Genomic DNA, 19,790 nt, shown 5'->3' with positions numbered 1-19,790 from the left:
ACATGAGAAAGTGTTCCAAATCTCTAATAATTAGAGAAATGCAAATCAAAACAACTCTGAGGTACCACCTCACACCTAGCAGATTGGCTAAAATGAAAGAAGGGGAGAGTAATGAATGTTGGAGGGGATGTGGCAAAATTGGGACGTTAATGCATTGCTGGTGGAGTTGTGAACTGATCCAGCCATTCTGGCTGGCAATTTGGAATCATGCTCAAAGGGCTATAAAAGAATGCCTGCCCTTTGACCCAGCCATACCATTGTTAGGTTTGTACCCCAAAGAGATCATAGATAAACAGACATGTACAAAAATATTTATAGCTGCGCTTTTTGTGGTGGCAAAAAACTGGAAAAGGAGGGTATGTCCTTCAATTGGGGAATGGCTGAACAAACTGTGGTATATGCGGGTGATGGAATACTATTGTGCTAAAAGGAATAATAAACTGGAGGAGTTCCAGGAGAACTGGAGAGACCTCCGGGATCTGATGCAGAGCGAAAGGAGCAGAGCCAAAAGAACATTGTACACAGAGACTGATATACTGTGGTAAAATTGAATGTAATGGGCTTCTGTACCAGCAGCAATGCAATGACCCAGGACAATTCTGAGGGATTTATGGTAAAGACGCTACCCACATTCAGAGGAAGGACTGCAGGAGAGGAAACATATAAGAAAAGCATCTGCTTGAACGCATGGGTCGGGGCGGACATGATTGAGGGTGTGGACTCGAAACTACCACACCAATGCAACCACCAACAATTGGGAAATTGGTCTTGATCAAGGACACATGACAAAACCAGTGGAAAAGTGCATCGGCCATGGGTGGGGGGAGTGCGGGGGGTGAAGGGGAAAATAGGAGCATGAAACATGTAACCATGTTAAAAATGATTATTAATAAATGTTAAAAAAAAAAAAAGAATTATACATTTTCCCCTAAATACTGCATTGGTAGCATCCCACAAATCTTGATGTTGTCTCATTATTGTTATTCTCTTTAATGAGACAACATCTTCAACCTCATCCTTTTGCAGAAGTAGAGATGCAGGGATATGGAACATTGTATTTCTGTCAGATTTTTCAATATATTGAAAGGTTTTCTTGGTTTTTTCCTCTTCTTTCTCTTTTTCTTTAAAAAAATTCTTTCATAAAAGGGTTGACTCATTTGAACCTGCACAAAAAGTCTACAAAAACTGTGCAACCCTCTGATCCAGCAATTCCATTACTAGGTCTATAATCCAAAGCGATCTAAAAAAATGAGTTGACAGTTTTCCTTCTTTAGAGGAGAGGTGAGAAGCTGGGAGCTGCTGTACAACTAGCCTTTGGATTATTTGGGATCTCCATAGAGGAGGTGGATCTGCAATCAAGATAAAGAGGAAGATCTAGGTAGAGTTAGGATCTCTTCTGTAGTTGGTGAACAGCTCCAGGAAGTCCTATGCTCCTTGTGGATTATCTTGCTGAGACCAGAAGTGTTCCTGAGTCTAAACATCACCTGAAAGTTATCAAGGACCTTTGTGTGAATGATTACCAAAGCCCTGTCCCACTCAGCTGAGCCAGTTGCCGTCTGTCTGTTAGGTTAGCTTAGGACAAGCCAACACAATTGCCACCATTCTCTGGCAGTTGGTTCCCTTAGACATCCCTCGCCCTCCAATTCCCATCTCACCAAACCAATAAACTTAACTTTGTTTAACTTCCTTGTCATCCTCTCTCCCACCATCAAGGATCCACAGAGAGTTAATTATCCCTGGCTGTTGTGAAAGTTTCAGTTACTTTTATTTCTCCCAAACTATTTCTTATTCCCCACAAGTGTTGTTTGTTACCCTTTCCCCAGTGGGGTTTATGTCCCTTAGTGTATTAAGCTCCTTCCCTGTCAGTTGTCAATTGTGAGCTGCCATTGCCCTTCCCCATTCAAAACTCAAACTTATAAAAAACTGAACGTTAAAATTTGGTTTTACATGTAATTTTTTGGAAAAAGATAAAATATTTTTTAAAAGATGGCTCTTTTGGAGTGGGGGGGAATATAAGAAATTTAGGTAAGTTCAAAACAAAGATATCAATAAAAATTTATTTTCAAAAAGCAGCTCAGCTTATATATTCCTTTCTCAGGAGAACTTTCCCACTCCCTCAAGCTAATAGCAACCCTACTTAAAATTAACTAAAAGTTTCCCTTGCATATATTTTGTATTTACTTATATTGTTTCTCTCACCTTATAGAAGGTAAGCCCATTGAGAACAAGGACTATTGAATTTTTGTCTTTGTATGCCCAGTAACTTTTGGATAGTGCTTGAAACAAAGTTGGTAATTAATAAATAATTTGTTGTTTCATTGATTGATTGATATTAAACACTATCCATAAATACGCTTGTTGTAAAAAATGAAAAAAGAAAATCTATTCTAGCCAAAATAAGCATGAATTTTTAAAAATCCAATGTGTCTTTTTAGCATTCATAAAAAACCACTTTTGAAAGAAGTCAGATTTAATTCTGATGTTTCTATTTCTAAAAATTTTAATTTAAAACTTTTGGCTAATTAAAGTCAGTAACATTTGAAAAAAAAAGAAACATAATACCCATAAAAATTGTAACACAAAAGAACTGGGAACTCACGCATTTCCATAAACAGCTGCCTCTTCTCTGCCATGGTCTTCCTCTTGTTCCCACTTTCCTCAATCATCCTAGATACGGAGAGAAACAAAATACTACATAACTTAGCAATTCAAATTAATGTTTATCATACTATTGCTGTCAAGTTTGGAAACATTCTTGCATACATTAAAACTGAATTAGTTATAATAATGTTTTGGAAAAAATTGTCCATTATCTTTATAGCTAATCATCATCATCATCATCATCATCATCATCATCATCATACCATTTAAGAACTTTCATGTGTAGTACCTCGCTACCATACATAAAAGTCCTGCTCTGCTAATGACCCTAGGTTCTCAAAGGCTATCTCAACCTAATATACACTCTAGCAAGTTCTACTAAGCCACAAAAACTGGTATGTTCCCAGATATCTACTGTGTCTGAGTAATAAGGAAACAGCCCACTGAACACAGAGAGACTGATAACCAGAAGTCTGACCACCAGGAGATAAATTTCTTGCCCATAGAGATGCCTGAACCACATAAAAATCTTAAAAAGAACCATCAATGTCATTGGACCCCTTATTTGAAAACTGCCTGTTCCTCTCCTTTCACCTTTTACCATTATGAGAACAAGAGAAAAGGGGACAGAAAATGCTACAAAATATATGAGGTTCATATCTATTTACAAATATTCACTTAGCCTTGATATATTCTAATTGGGACATATTTGACCAATGACCAATGAGTCTGAAATCTACTAGAGAAAAGGAACTATAAACATTTTGAAATTCTCACTATAGATAAAACAAGAAGACAAAGCTACAGTTGAGCAGAAAGATGGCTCAGAGATTTTCTTCAGTAAAGTAAAATCAATGCGTTGGAAGAATTGGTCTATCCTGCACTTAAAAGAAATCAAAAATATTCTCAAAGACACCCAGTGATCTCACATAAGTGCAATGGGTAAGGAAGGAAGCACCATAAATATATATGTAAACCAACACAGGTTGCAGAAGAACATAAATATTCTATGAAGAATTTGACAAAATCCTCCAAGCATTGGTACTTAGTGACTTCAATAAGGTAGACATTGTTGAAAGGCAATTCTTAGTGCCATGCAGACGTTTTCATTTTCTGGCTCTTTTGTTTAAGAGATTATCAGTGATTTGCATGAAGATATCCAAAGAATGGTTGTCAAACTGACTAGAGAACACAAATCTAGAAGAGACCACTTATATTGGATGTCAAAATCAAGATTCCAAAAATTTGACAGGCTAGAACCATGGGTCAAATATAATATGATTAAAATTAATAGAGATACATGTAAGGTCGTACAAAAAAATGCTAGCTGTTATTATTATAGTACAAGAAATAAAACAGTCCCTATGGTTAAAACACATTCTATCAACTTAATGATAAAAGAAACTGCTAAGTGAGGGGGGAATCTTTGAAACATATATCTCTAACAAAGTTCTGATGAACAAAATATATAGGGATTTGACATAACACAGATAATTAAGAGCCATTCTTCAATACATGTCAGCAAAAAAATAGCTTTTGAAAAAAAAGAAACACAAGTCATCACACACATCAAAAATGCCTCAAATTATAAGAGAAATGCAAATTAAAATAGAAACAAGATTTTGTCTTATATTCAAATCCATCAATAAAACATTATTTATCAATTGTCTACTATGTGGTAGGAACCATGTTAGGCTGAGTTACACAAAATCCCTTTTTTCAAAGATCTTACATTCTTTTAGGGGAGACCACAAGGAAAAAGTGGCATTTGTGTTTACATTTGAAAGAAACCAGGGATTCCAAAGGGTAGAAAGTGGGGTTGGAGGGAGTCCACTCCAGGTCTAGGGGGCATACAATGAAAATGTATGGAAGCAGAAGGTAGAGTGCCATTTGTGAGAAATAGCAAGACCAGTTTGGCTGGACTGAAGAGATCAGGGAGGGAAGTAGTAGATAATGAGGCTGAAAAGTTGAGTTAAAACCAGGTAGTGAAATAAGAGAAGCTTTTATGTGATTCTGAGTTGAGTAATTAGGGGAATAAAATGGTCAGATATGTACTTCAGCAAAATCACTTTGTGTGGTAGATAAGATTAGAGAAACACCTGAGTCAGGGAGATCAATTAGAAAGCTCTCCTAGTCTAGACAAGATGTCTAAGGTCTTAAAATTGGGTGGTGGCTAAGTAATAGAGAGAAAAGTGCAGATGTATAAGAGATTGCAGGGGGGGAGGTCAGGACAAAAAAACGAGATTTTGTAGCTAATTAGATATGCAGGGTAAGTTAGAGCAAGGAAAATCTAGGATAAAGACTGGTTTCTACTCTTGGTAACTTGGAAGGATTGTGGCACCCTCAGCAGACATAAGAAGATTCAGAAGAGGGGAAATTTTGAAGGAAAGATAATGAGATCATTTTTTTTTTAATATAGAATTTGAGATGACTGTGGGACAATTCATTTTGAAATTCCCAACAGAAACTAGAAATGTGCAATCTGAGCTATGGGGAGGGACTAGAACTAGAAATTTGGAAGTAATCTGCATGGAGATTATAATTAAACTCACATGGCCTGATGAGGTTACAAAGTGAAAGAGAACAGAAAAAAGAAAGTTCAGGCAAGAGTCTTGGCATATACCCACAGTAGCAGGAATGAAGATGAATCAGCAAGTTGCCCAGGCAAGATGAGACCCAAGAGAACAGTGTCAGAAAACCCAGAGAGGAGAGAATACTCAGAAGAGAGAAGTCAACTGTATCAAATGCTGCAGAGAAATCAAGAAGGTTAAGAAAAGGAAAAGATCATCAGATTTAGTACTAAGGAGATTACTGGTAACTTTGGAAAGAGCAGTTCAGTTGAGAGAGACCTGAAGCCAGAATAAAAAGGGGTAGAAGAAAGTAAGAGGAGAGGAAGTGGGAACAGATCGCTTTTTCTAGAGGTTTGGCTATGAAAGAAAAAAAAGAGAGCTGTAGCTTGACATATCTGTAGTGCATAGCAATTTTTTTTTTCAGGAAGATTTGGGAATGTCTTACTGGGCCTTTCTTATCACAAGTTTTCAACATTTACAATTTCTACTTTTTCCTTGAGCATATACAGACACTCCCAAATTTGCTCAATTCACTTTGCATCCATTCAGTTAAGTCTTTGCAGGTTTTTCTGAAAGCATCTTGCTCATCATTTCTTATATCGCAATAGTATTCCATCACAATCATATACCACAATTTGTTTCAGTCATTCTCCAAAGGACTGGGATGAGCCATTCATCAATTTCTAATATTTTGCCACCACAAGAAGAGCCTCAATAAAATGTGTATATATATGTATATATATACACACATCCTTTTCCTTTGATCTCTTTGGGATATAGATCTAGAAGTAGTATTATAGAACTTTATACTGTTATAAAGAGTTTTATTTCATTTCACTGTCTTGTTGAGAGCGGAGTTTTTATGTAAGAGCAGGAGTTACTTAATCTCACGCTGCCTCTTCAAGACAGTTTTTATAAGGACAGATTTCAGTTAAAAGACACTCCATTTTCCTCTTTCTTCCTAGACAAGCAGGGTTTCTGGGGATTTTAGTGTGTTCTCTCAGTCAAGAAGATATGATAGTTATTTTTGAGAGTTTGAGATATAAATATCGATTGAGAAAGAGTCTGGTTACTGAGAGGTTTTTCCTTCTCAGCACTTTGAGGGAGAAGGGTCTGACTCTGAGGCCTTTTCTCCACAGTACTTTGAGAGCAGCTGTAGAACTCTCTCTCTATGACAGGCAGTTTCAACTGACAATTAATAGAAGAATTACTCTAAAGAGTTTGTTATTGATAAATGTTTATCACTTAGCTAGTTAAGATTGATAGGGAATTCAATATTAGTTAGAGAGTAGTTTTAGTTAGGCCTGCTTTGTCAGGCAAGAAGATTCTTAGATATAGGGTTTTTAGAGATCTTATTATAGGATTTAGATTTTTAGACATAGTATAAGGATTAAGAGATTTCCTATCCTATTTCCTATCTCTATCTCTCCTAATAGAATAAATAGTGCTGGTGGTATACCAAACTGACCTACACAGTTTTTATCAACCTCCACTAATAATATTTATTTATAACAATACCCTTTGGACATAGTTCCAAATTGCTCTCCAGAATGACTATATCAGTTCACAACTCTAATTTTCCCATGTTTCCTTCAAAATTTTTGATTTTCATTTTCTGTTATATTAGCCAATCTGATAGGTATGAGGTGGTACCTCAGAGTTGTTTTAATTTGCTTTTCTCTAATCAATAATGACTTGGAGCATTTTGTCATGACAGATATCTCTGATTTCTTCTTCTGAAAACTGTTTGTCCATGTTATTTGGCCATTTATTAATCAGGGAATGATTTGTATTCTTGTAAATTTGACTCCATTTCCAATATATTTAAGAAATAAGGTGTCAGAAGAACTTTAAAAAATTTTCCTAGTTTCCTACTTGTCTTCTAATTTTGGTTGAACTCATCTTGCTTGTGCAAAAAATTCTCAATTTGTTAACAGTGCTTGAAATTATCTATTTTATATACCATAATCCTCTCTGTCTTGTTTGGTCATAAACTCTTCTCTTATCCATAAATCTAAGAGGCAAAATACTCCATGCTTTTTTATTTTTATTTGCTTATGATATCACCTTTTATGCTTATGATATCACCTTTTATGCCTAAAGTATGTACCTATTTTGATCTTTCTCAGTATATGATGTGACATGCGGGTCTAACCCTAGTTTGTGTCTATTTCAAGTTTTCCCAGCAATTTTTGTCAAAAAGTGATTTCTTGTCCCCAAATCTTGGATCTTTGGGTTTGTTAAACACTAAATTATTATGATCATTTACTACTATGCATTGGTTGCCTAAATTGTTTCACTGATCCATCACTCTATGTAAGTACTCTGGTATTCTAACCAATACCAGATTTTTTTTGTTTTTTTTTCTGATATATTTTTTAATGTATATTTTTTATTTAATTAATTTAGACCATTTTTCCGTGGTTACAGGATTCACGTTCTTTACCTCTCCTCTCCCACTCCCCTTCCATAGCCAACACACAATTCCACTGGATTTTACATGTGTCATAGATCAAGACCTATTTCCATAATATTGATATTTGCACTGGGGGATCATTTATTGTCTATATCCCCAGGCATATCCCCATCAACCCATGTGATCAAGCAGTTGTTTTTCTTCTGTGTTTCTACTCCCACAGTTCTTCCTCTGAATGTGGATAGAGTTCTTTCTTATAAGTCCCTCAGATTTGTCCTGGATCATTGTATTGCTGCTAGTAGAGAAGTCCATTACATCAATACCAGATGTTTTTATGATTACCAATTTGCAATATAGTTTGAGATCTGGTACTGGTAAGAAACTTTCCTTCATTTTTTTTTCACTGACTCCCTGTATATTCTTGATCTTCTGTTCTTCCAGATGAATTTTGTTATTGCATTTTCTAGCTCTATAAAATAATTTTTTGGCAATTTGATTGGTATTACACTAAATAAATAAATTTAGGTGGAATTGTCATCTTTATTATATTGACTCAACCTAATCATGAGCAATATAATATTTCTCTAATTATATAGATCTGGCTTTATTTGTGTGAAAAGTGTTTTATAATTATGTTCATATATTTCTTGAGTTTGTCTTGGTGAACAGATTCCCAAGTATTTTATATTATTTAAAGTAATTTTAAATAGAATTTCTCTTTCTATCTCTTCTTGCTAGACACTATTGGCAATATATAGAAATGCTAAAGATTTGTGTGGGTTTATTTTCTGTCCTGCAACTTTGCTGAAGTTAATTATTTCAACTAGTTTTTTAAATAATCATATCACCTGCAAAGAATGAAAAATGTTTTCTCATTGCTTATTCTAAGTCTTTCAACTTCTTTTTCTTATCTTATTGCTATAGCTAGCATTTCTAGAACAAAATTGAATAATAGGGATGATCATGCTCATCCTTGTTTCATCTGTGAACTTACAGGAAAGGCTTCTAGCTTATCCCTGTATAATCAGAATTTGAACCCCAGAACTCATTCTCCCAGCATCCCACTTTCGTTCTCACCATTATATCCTTATGTTTTGGAGATAATGTTTGTGTGTGACCCCGATCCTCTCTCTTTCCACTCTAACATGGCTGGGAGAACTTCTCTTTACTCAGGCTTTTACTTTTGTCTTTTTATTTCTTCTATTTCAAGTGATTACTAATAAATCTTATAAAATATAATACTTGGATTTATTGGATATTAATTTTAATTTTATATTTTTGGCAAGTGACTACAGGATAAAATCTTTTATCTTCTCTTAAAATAGCCTTTGAGTAAAGATAGGGAGTTTTCCTGGTAGTGGGGACCTGCCCACCATGAGAGTCACTGCTCCCTGCCTGCTGCCTCCCATGGCTGATACCCCAAGTCTACTGCAGAGAAGGTAAAGAATATATTTCCCCTATATTGCTAACAGCTAAGTGGCCAGTACTGGCCCCCTGCCTCTCAGAGCCCCAAAACCCATAATCATGTGAGTTCAGCACCACTAGTTTCCTGTCCGCTTGGAACCAAAGAACAGCTCCTTACATGCTGCCCACCCCACCCCTCTCCTAACTTCCAACCAGATTTTTAAGCTGACCCTGGAGGTTTTCACCTTCTGGCTGGGAAACTAAGGGGTTAGCCCACATAGGAGTCCCCATGCAACCCTCTATACCATAAAAGCCAGCATAAGGGGGGTAGCAGGTCAGTGAATTTGAAGCCAGAATTTTTCAAAATCAGCCTCTGGGTTTTCCTGACCCAAAACATCAGGGGTAGCCTGTATTCCATATTCAAATACCCTTTTGTTCTCCCTGGTGTTTTTGTCTTTAGCAGGGAAGGGAAGGAAGAATACTTTCCCAAACCTCTTAGTTAATTGCTGAGGGTTTTTTTTTTTTACCTTCAAGTAAATGTCTTTTGTTTTCCCTGTAGTCAAAAGTCATAGAGCTTATCTGAGGAGTAATGATGTTACAAAGCAAGGTTAAAACTCTAAGGGAACAGGTTTTTTTTTCCCAGAGAATTTTACTGAGTTGGAAAAGCTTACAATTTCAGATTGGCTCTGTTTAATTCTGTTCCTGGGAGTCTTTATTTTCATTGGACACTTCCCACTTTATTTACTTCTCCTCAAGAATAAAAAACATAAAACTAACCTGCTTAACTTACATACCCAAATGGACAATTCTGAAAGAATATTAAGTCATCTCGAGATGCAAAAGGAAGATCCCTCAGATTGAATGCCTACTCTCTCTTTGGAATCCTTAGGGGTGGCCCTGAAAACCCCACTACATTTAGTGAGCCAATGAAATCACAATCAGAATCAGGTGTACTCATCAATACCATTCTGGAGGCTCCAATATCCAAGAGGCAATCCTAATACGTATTTCCATTTTTCAGGGTTACATGAGGTTCATCACTATGAGAGTGTGTGTGTGTGTGTGGGGGGGAGTGGATAAGGATAACTGGGATTAAAACATCAGGGTCTGGGAAATCAAAGGTTTCACTCTCTGATTCCAAGGCTCTTCCCTCTCCCCCCACATTCATAAAGATCCTTGGGCATTTCTCTGGGATCCTCCATGCTGAGGGGTATTTTCACCCTAATAATAGTATGGACAAGCCCCACTTTGGATATATTGTTGTTGGATATTTTGGTGTGAGTTATCATTTGCCTGGTTTGGATAATGTTTCTATAATTGTTATTACTTCTAAAGTTATTATTTCTAATCACCCAATGCTACCTCTTACAGTTCATCATTATGTAGCCCCTTTTTGCACAAAAGTGATGTATAAATGATTGGTTTTGGGATTCCTGCAAAGGAGCAATAGCCACTACTTGACCTGCTTTTTCTTTTTTTCAAATCTTTCAGTTAGAGCTTTTATTTCCTTCCTTAATGTCTCTACTACTTCATTCGCTTCATCATTTTTTTTTGTTCATGGCCTTTAGATATATATAAACTGCAACTCTCCTCAATTCCTCAAGATCCATATTAGGCCAGTTTGGGCAATTTGTCTTAAAATAATCTTTGACCACTTTGCAACAGTTATTTACAAACTGTCTCCTAATTTTCCTGACATCTCTCTCTTTGGAGAGATCTAGATCCATTTATCTACCTCCCAGCTCAATAAGTCTATCCATAAACTGGGAGGGAAATTTCCTCCTCTGATTGTTTAATACTCTCAAACTTGGTCCATGTACCCAGCCTATCAGAACAATCTCTCATTGCTTTTAGTAATGCCTCCCTAGCCTGGCATAGTTGTAAATAATCCCCTTCCTTATTAACATCCTATTAAGGGTCTTTCTCTGGCCAGTGAACCACATTCTTTCCCCCAGGCCTTATTAACAAGAGAAACAATATTTTTTTTCTCTTTCTGTCAAAAAGGCTTGGAGCAAATTTTGTATATCCACCCATGAAGGATCGCATGTACAAAAAATATTGTCAAGTTTCTTAATAATTACAATAGGATCATCTTCAAAAGAAGGTGCATTTTGCTTGAATCTCTTAATATCTTGGGGAGTAAAAGGTGTGTGGTGCCTTAAGGTCACCACTTCTCCATCCTTATTTAAAGTGGGCACTTCCCTTATGGGGAATAGGCCTTTAATGGAATTTTTTGTGCTTCTTATCTCTTGGATGGATGTCTGTGTTGCTACAGAGTAAGTGGAAGGGCAGGGGAAGGAGCAGGTGAGCTAAAAAGGAGGGGTTGGTTTGGGGATGGGAAGGCAGGGCGAGAGGACTGGAGAAAGGGAGAAGGTGAAAAAGAAATGTATCTCCAAAAGGAGATATGTTGGTAGGGAAGGACCTAGATGAATTGGTGGTGAAAAACTCATCTAGGGACTTTCCCAGGGCCAGTGAAGTAAAACCCCTTGAGACTATATGAAAAACAAGTTTATTTGCTTATTAAGGTTAGAGAACTGTTAACTAAGATCCAATATGTTCTTAAATCTACAGAATTCTAGCTCCACCCACTTCCTATACTCCTCTCACAAGGAAGCCCTTATGATCTTCTTAAGCCCTTCTTATCAGCTCCCTGATCTTTCTAAACCCTAAACCCATTTGACTATTGTTCTATTCAAGCTCTGAGAGTTGGTTTGTCTCACCTTGATTGACAGGGGAAGACAGCTGGAGACCTCAAAATGTTCACAGAGGCAGTTAGGAGAGGGGAAAGTCTGTTGGCCTGAGGATATAAACAGCCCTCACAGTGATCTGGGGAGAGGTCTTTGGTCCTGGAGGTCTTTGGTCTTGGAGCTTGGATCTTTGATCTTTGAACATTGCTCTGAATCTCCCTAGATATTTAGGCATTTGATCATCATTAGATATTTAGGTATCTGGGCCTGAGTGGTAACTAGGAGGAGGGAAGGAGAAGAAGCAGAGGGAGGTGAAGGGTCGATATTTCCTGAAGGCTGTAAGGGTGACATTACGAACTGAGAGGAAGGAAGCTGAGAGAAACCATCCATACACCTACAGATTACTCTCTGGTTTGGCCGTGGCCATGCTGAACCAGAGGGGAAGAACAAAAGCCCCATCTTACTGAAATAACAGCCTACAGTCCTGAGGGATTATTGATTATAGCTATAGTGACAGGGTCTCCTATCCCCAATCCGTTCCTGATTATTCCTTTCCCTATTTAACATCTACAGATAAAGTTTATTTAATTACCTTCCTGAGTGGTCATTGAATCATGACCCTTGGGGAGGGAGCAACACATGTCAGATGAAAAATTATCCAAGGCCCAATAATATTAATTAATCCAACCCCAGGTTACCCATCCACAAATCCATAAGGGTCCTACCTGGGACTTATACCATCAAACTAAGGTGACTGAGTGGGTGTTCCCAGCCACCAGCTACCTAGGAGAATACAAAAAGCACCACTTCCCTAACCAATATCCCTAGGAGCATAACAGTATCAAGAAGAGTCCCTATATTTATTTATTTATAACACTATCTATACTAGGAATTCTAGATTTTAATCAACTAATCTTAGTTATCTTTAAAAGGGCTAGTGAGAATGGACTAAAAAATTGACTGAGTCCTTTCCCAAGCCTGTGGTTTGCTTTTTAGGTAAAAACCCAAAGTCCCAGCTGTTAAACCCTTTGGTTTACCTTAGCCAAATTGTCACAGCCAAAATGTCTGCAGCACTGCAGGGAAACTCAGATCTCCTCCTAGGTATCTTTCAAGCCCCAAACCCTCCCAGTTTCTCCACAAAACTAGTCAGGGTACAGGAGCTGATGGAGTGTCTCCCTTCCAGATCAGAGACAGGACAGTTGTGTAATGGCAGTTAATCTCAGTTAACTCCCCAAATCCTCCTCTGCAATGCCTTCTCCTTCTAGAATCTTTTCCCAGGGTTTATGACTAAATTCTCCTCTCTCCCTTTTAGAGACAAATTTTGCATTTTCCTCTATTCCTTATCCCTTATCCTTACATTCCATCCTGTGAGCAAATCTATAGATTTTTCATATGCTCATCATAATATAAATCCCCCCTTATTCTAAACCCATTCTATCCTACTTACCTAAGAATAAAACAAACAATTCTTACCTTAAGCTTATCTATCTACTACTCTGTCTCTATCATCTACCTTACATTAGGGATACAAATTAGGGAAAAAGAAAATACAATAAGCAATTACATAAAGCAAAACCAAATACAAAATTTGCAATAACAATAGTAAAATCCACGTGCAGAATATAAAAAAAAATAACAAGAAAATGCAAGGTGCAAACAGTTCCAAAACAAAATAACAACCATTCACTGTAATGCTAATACCAAAAAAAAAAAAAACCAACCCTATCTAAAAATCTTATAACAATCTGTCAAACATTATAAAGATCAAGTTACAAATAACTCAATGTAGGTTATGCTTTTACATTGAACCAAGCTATCTGTTTAACCATGCAAAAACTTATACAAAAAGTATCTTAAAATTCTTAGTTGAAACAAGTCAAAGCAAAACTTTTCCAGGATTTATGGGCTATAAATAATCATGCCATAAAGAGAAATCCTGTGGTTCCCAACACAACCACAATTATCTCCTCTATTCCCAGCACAGCAAAATATTTCACTGTGGTAGATTTGTGTTCAGCTTTCTTCTCAATCCCTATTCATGAGAATTCTAGGAATATATTTGCCTTCACCTGGAAAGGTTCCCAATGGACCTGGTATCATTTGCCACTAGAGTACAAGGAAAGTCCCAGCTTGTTCTCACGGATTTTAATACAAGATTTAGCAAATATTAAGTTTAAGGAGAGCGGTTTGATACATTTTGTAGATGATTTGCTCTTGGCCTCACCAAATGCCACAGTATGCTAGGAAGACAGCAAACATCTCCTTTTAGATTTGCATAAGAGATTAGCACTTTAATTCCCAATGCTTTGACTTCTACCCTGTACACTGCTAAAAACACATGTACTTACATAAGAAAATATACAATAACTGAAACAATATAAATTAAAATATCAATAAAAACAAAGCTAAATACTTACTAATGGGGAAATTAATTAAAGCATTAAAGAAGAGATAATGAAAGACTTCTTTACAGCAACAAGGTAGGTGACTACTAAGATAGAATATTAGAGTGTCACATATAGTTATGGTGGATGTTTTTTTTTTCCTTTACTGTTTTTCTTTGTAATAAGAGACATTACAATGTGGGATGGGAAGAGAAAAGAAAATAACTACCCTGAAAAGACAAAAGGCATCAATAAAGTATATTTTTTATTAAGAAGGCTATTGCCATAGTCTAAGAGAGGAAGTTGAAGCCACAAGGAAAGACAGCTTTTTCTAGGAATCTGACTGTGAAAAGGTCACTTAAGACATTAGCTTGAGGAATCAGAAGGATCAAATAAAAAATTTTCTAAGGTCTGGGAATGTATAAATATCAGAGAAGTATCTAGTAAAGATATGTATACATGTATGCATATTTGTGTTTATGAAGACACAAAAATATATAAATCAAAATATTTATTAGAGTACTTTTGTTGTAATAAAGAATTGTAAACAAAGTGGGCACCCATCAATTAGGGAATGGTAGAACAAGCTAAAAAAAATCTGTGGCATATAAATGTAACAGAAAATTAATGTTGTTTTTTAATCATATATAAAAAATTAGAACTTGGGATGAAATGATAAACAGTAATATAAGGAGAACCAAGAGAACAATATTCATAATGAACAAAATAAAGTAAATGAAAATAACACTAAAAGAAATGCTTATCAATAGAAAAAAATTCTTAGGAATATGACCTCTGAGTAACTATAATAAATAATTTTGGCCCTCAGAAATATATAAAGAAATATATTCCTCCACTCCTCTCTTCTGGAAGAAATGTAAAACAATGCAAAAACCATGACAGCAAATCACTATAAAAGTTATTTTTGCCCAATTGTTTGTCTTTGTTAAAATGCTGAGGGAGGGAGAAAGAGGACAGGTAATATCCAGGAATAATTGTGATAAAAAGCATTAATATATCTTACTTGTGGCAAAAGAGAGAGAGACCTGGTCATAGATAGTAGGATGAAAGAATGATACTGAAACAATTACATGCACCTAGATAAGGATAGAGATATTATATATTATATTTCTTATAGTTGAACAATAATTTATGTCCTTTTTAATATTAAATGGCACATCAAATTATTTTGAAATAGGCGAAGCTAGTGGGTAGGGTGCTGTCCTGGAGTAGAGAAGACCTGAATATGTGTGTGACCCTGGGTAAGTCAGTTTACCTATATTTACCTTGATCCACTGGAAAAGGAAATGGCAAACCATTCTAGGATCTTTGCCAAGAAAATACCATAGACAGTATGGGCCACAGGGTCATGAAAGATCAGACACAACTGAACAATCATGAATTCTTTTAATCGTATTGAAGTTGTCTTATTTCAACTTACTCAGTACATCACAATGCTGACCAATCCTGTCACCACAATTAACATACAATGAAGAAAAGCAAAAAAGATATTTTTCTTTAATTTCCTATATCATACATTTTGTACTTTACTATTTCTTGCTTATATCACTACCTGTGAAAGGCTAAGTAAGTTATTCGATATCTTTGAGCCTCAAGTTCCTTACTTACAAAATGAGGGAATTGGACTAAATTGCTTCTAGGGTTCCTTCTAGATTTTAATTCTTAATCCTTTAATCTCCTCGTGTGAAAAGCAGCATGACTGAGTAGATAGGAGGCCTATCATGGAAACAGGAATACCAACATACAAATTCTGCCTCTGACACCTATTATCTGTGTAACCATGGAAGTTATTTAACATCTCCATGTTCCAGGCAAAAGTTATATTTGTTACACACAAGATTGCAATTTGGATTTGTGTGGTGAACTCCTCAAAAGGAGATCCCTATAAAATAGTTAAGTACAAAAAATATCTTCCCAACTAAATCATAAATTTTATACAGTATACTATTTGTTTCATATTATTGCAAATGTAGTAACATTTGACTTAAGAGCATGTACTCAGGGGTGAGCGAATGACTTATATTTGTCACTCCAATGTACTTCAAATAGGTTTCTAAAATAAACAGGACTACTTAATTATGAGAAATTCAAAATGAGAGAAGGGAAGTAAAATTATAGATACTATAAAAAAGTTTAAAAGGCACTAATGAAATTTTATCTTCAATGACAAAATGACATTCATTTCCCCAACCTTGAATTAAAGATAGGTACCACTACTATAAACTCAGGCAGTATACTGAAATAACTTCCCATTTAAAAATCAAGCATGCAAAAATAATACCAATAAAATAAACTTAAATCACCTTAACATAATTTTAGTAAACTATTTTTCTTTTTAAAAAAACTCTGTATTTTCCATTTCAAAGACACATTGTATTTTATTCCAGCACAGAGTTCTACATCAGTAAAATCACAGATGCATCCTTCAAATGTAAGATATTCTATAACAAGTATAATTCCTAAATATATACTATGAGATAATATACTCAAATAACCTTTCTGTGAAGTTTTAAAAAGAATGAATACTGTTGTAATTTACCTCCAGTTTACTTTCTTGCTGCTGTTTTCAACACTCATTACCAGAGTCAACCTTTAATTGCTGAGATAGCATTAGTTTTAAATGAGCTATCCAAGTCATCCCAAAAATACTAACTTTTTAAAAGTTCAGGTCTAAGAGCAAATCACTTTAGAAATATGTTTGCCAATGAAGCTTCAATCATCTGATGGGAAAAAAGTACTTGCACATCTTATGTCATAAAGTACTACTAAAATAATCTACCTAACAGCAACAATTTCATTCTCAATTATAAAGAATTTTTCTTCCTTTGTATTAACTCATTCTAAATTGGACATCATTTGAGAATTTTAGAAAGAAAACAAGTCTTTTTCACATTTCTATGCAAGAAAAGGGAGAGAATAGTAGTAATAAATTAAGCATTTTACATTTCCTTTTGCTCAGGCTAAAATTTTCCATTTGATTTTTTTTTTGTTTTGCCTAGCACAAATCGAATTTTGAGAAGCCTGCCTGGTCTTCAATTTCTTGTACTCCTCCTCCTCTTCTTCCTGCTTGCTCCTCCTCTTCCTAAAAACTCTCAAATGGATCTATGATCTTATGGAATCAGGTCTCCCTTCCAATGATATAAATTATGTATCACATCTATGCCAGCCCATAGGATTTTTGTCCATGTTCCCTCATAGATTCATCACAGGAGGTCTATCCAATGTGCTGAAGGATTTTCTCTCCATAAGTATCAGTGAAACACTATCCATTTGCATTCCATAATTTTCATCACATGACCAACAGTTCTCTTCTGTTATACAATTCCTTGATAATGCCCTTTATTCCTGTTCTTTGGAATTCCTCATAGGTTATTTGTTGCACTCACAACATACCTCTCCATTATCTTCCACTGGATACTCATAATTAGTTCAATGAATAAAACGTTATTCTCTATCTCACTTCCATCTAGCAATATTAGCAAAATGTTAGAATTGAAAAAAGAAGTTTTACTTTCATGAAAAATTTGTCCTAAATACGCTGCAATTTCCTAAAAGTAATCCAAATAGATTCTCCTCAGTTTCAAGCTCATTGTCCAACTGTACTATCTGTTCCAGATATACATATTCTTTTGGGCAAACAATATGGTATCCATCTAAATGTATGTTGTAATTGTAGCCATAGATATTTTGCATCCATTTTGTTTTTGCTGTGTAGATATTTAGGCCAAATTCCTTAAGAGTGATTCTTGATCTCTTTCAAAAGGCTCTTTAACGCTCCAGGACTTGGTTCAATCAGCATAGCACCATCTTCAAACAGAATTTTATGGATATTTCATCATCCACAGAACTCTCTTCACCTTGGACTTTGCATTGAATCTCCAATATTCCAGTGGCAAACGACTTTGGTAAGTTTAAATCTCCCTTTTCTATTCCTCGTCTTATGTTTATTAAAAAAGATTATTAAATAATGTTATTTCTGTTGTTAGAACTCTTAGTTCTGTTTAATGCCATTTCTTTCTCCCCATGGGTACATATAGGATTGTGATTGTTAGCGTACAAATATAGTGGTTCCACTACTCTTGATGGAGAAAAGGTGGCTGTAATATCTACTAATCTTTTCTATTGTTTTGCTGTTCTCTTTCCATTTTTGTCCTTAAATGCCCTTAAGATGACTGCTTAGTTAAATAAGTTGCCAAACTTTTTTAAAACTACTTTCACCCTCCACTGCTTCTCACTGTTTTATGAGATTTTGCTGTCCATAATTGTCCATCACTCTTTATAAGATTTTCTAAATGAGTTTATATCATAACCTGGTATTGCCTTTGGCAGCTGTTTCTCTCTGTTTTACAAATAAATCACATGTTTGCTGATTAACATGCTTTCTGAGCTCTTTGGGATTCCTGGTTATAGCAATCATATCACACTGATTAAAATTCTGCATACAAGGGCTATGATTGCTATCAATATAACTTTTGTTGATTACAATATTTGTTTAAATAGTTCAGGACTGAGTTGTTCAATTATACATCTCTTTTCTTTGTTATCACTATACTTTTTTCCATTATTATAAATTCTGATGTTAGCTCTGGCAAATCAATGATCTAACTGGGCACAGATGGTTAATTCAGAAACAACTATCCCACCAATTATAAGCCTGTACAATGTAGTCAATTTCATTCTTTGTGGTATAATTTAGTAATTTAATGGTTGCCAAATCTAGATTCTACCAATTTTTTTAGAGAAAGTGTTCATGAGGCAGTTAGGTGGCTCAGTAGAAAGAGAGCCAGGCCTAGAAACAGGAGGACATGGATTCAAACCTGGCTTCTCACTTCCTTGCTGTGTGACCCTGGGGAAGTCAATCCCAACTGCCTAGCCCTTACCTCTCTTCTGCTTCGGAACAATACTTAGTATTGACTCGAAGACTGAAGATAAGTGTTTTTTAAAAAGTGTTCATGACATAGAGGCATAAGGCTTTGCAATTTACAGCTCTTTGCCATTGCTCTCATTTCTTTCTCCTGGCCTAAATTTTCCCACGTATTTCTCCCTATCTCCATCTTTTCCAAGTTTTTCATTGATATCACCACCAGTTTTCAAAGTTTATGCTGATCTGGAGGGTCTTCTTCAAAGAATTTCTTCCCAGCTTCTTCCTCTACCACATATGTTGCACAGGCTGAAATTATTTTCATAGCATTTTTCTTTTTGCAAATACTTATTATTAATAATGAAATATATTATGTCAAAATAGTCCACAAAATACTATCTCTGGTTGATTTGGGGTATACAATAACTATAACCCTCAAATTCCTCTCTTTGCTTCTCAAAAAAGCATCTGTAAACCATCCTTCCATTTATCTGCAACTTCTTTTTTTCTTCTAGTTTCCTTTATAACAAGAATGTCAAGGTTGAAATAAGTAAGGTTCTCCAGACATTTGTCACTGGGCAATGATCTTACATTTAAAGTATCAATAACCAAATTCAAGTTTATAGATAGTTTAAATAAATCAAGCAAGCTGGACTGCCTTTGGTGAACCACAAAGCTCCTTTTAAAAGAATTCTTTTTTATTGTAAACTTAAACACTGAAAAAACATTTCCATATACTCAGAAGATCAAAAAAGGACTATACATAAGACCCTCAATCTCCATTTCATGCCATTTCTTTTTTTAAGTATATAATTATATACTTTACTTTCTTGTAGTCTGTTCTTC

General features: G+C 35.5%; 1 protein-coding gene across 1 annotated transcript in view; it reads right to left on the bottom strand.

Moving 5' to 3' along the window:
• Nucleotides 1-19,790, bottom strand: part of DTNB (dystrobrevin beta) — a 332,957-nt gene that overhangs the window by 290,637 nt on the left and 22,530 nt on the right. Inside the window, exon 2 of the mRNA XM_044663758.1 lies at nucleotides 2,600-2,667. Within this exon, the coding sequence (XP_044519693.1) occupies nucleotides 2,600-2,666 (67 nt within the window). The 5' untranslated portion in view covers nucleotide 2,667. The remainder of the gene's footprint in view (nucleotides 1-2,599; nucleotides 2,668-19,790) is intronic.

The sequence above is a fragment of the Gracilinanus agilis genome, chromosome 2 (assembly GCF_016433145.1).
Source record: "Gracilinanus agilis isolate LMUSP501 chromosome 2, AgileGrace, whole genome shotgun sequence".
Classification (NCBI taxonomy): Eukaryota; Metazoa; Chordata; class Mammalia; order Didelphimorphia; family Didelphidae; genus Gracilinanus; species Gracilinanus agilis.
Note: the sequence above shows the minus strand (reverse complement) of the source record. Positions and strands in the feature narration are given on the sequence as shown.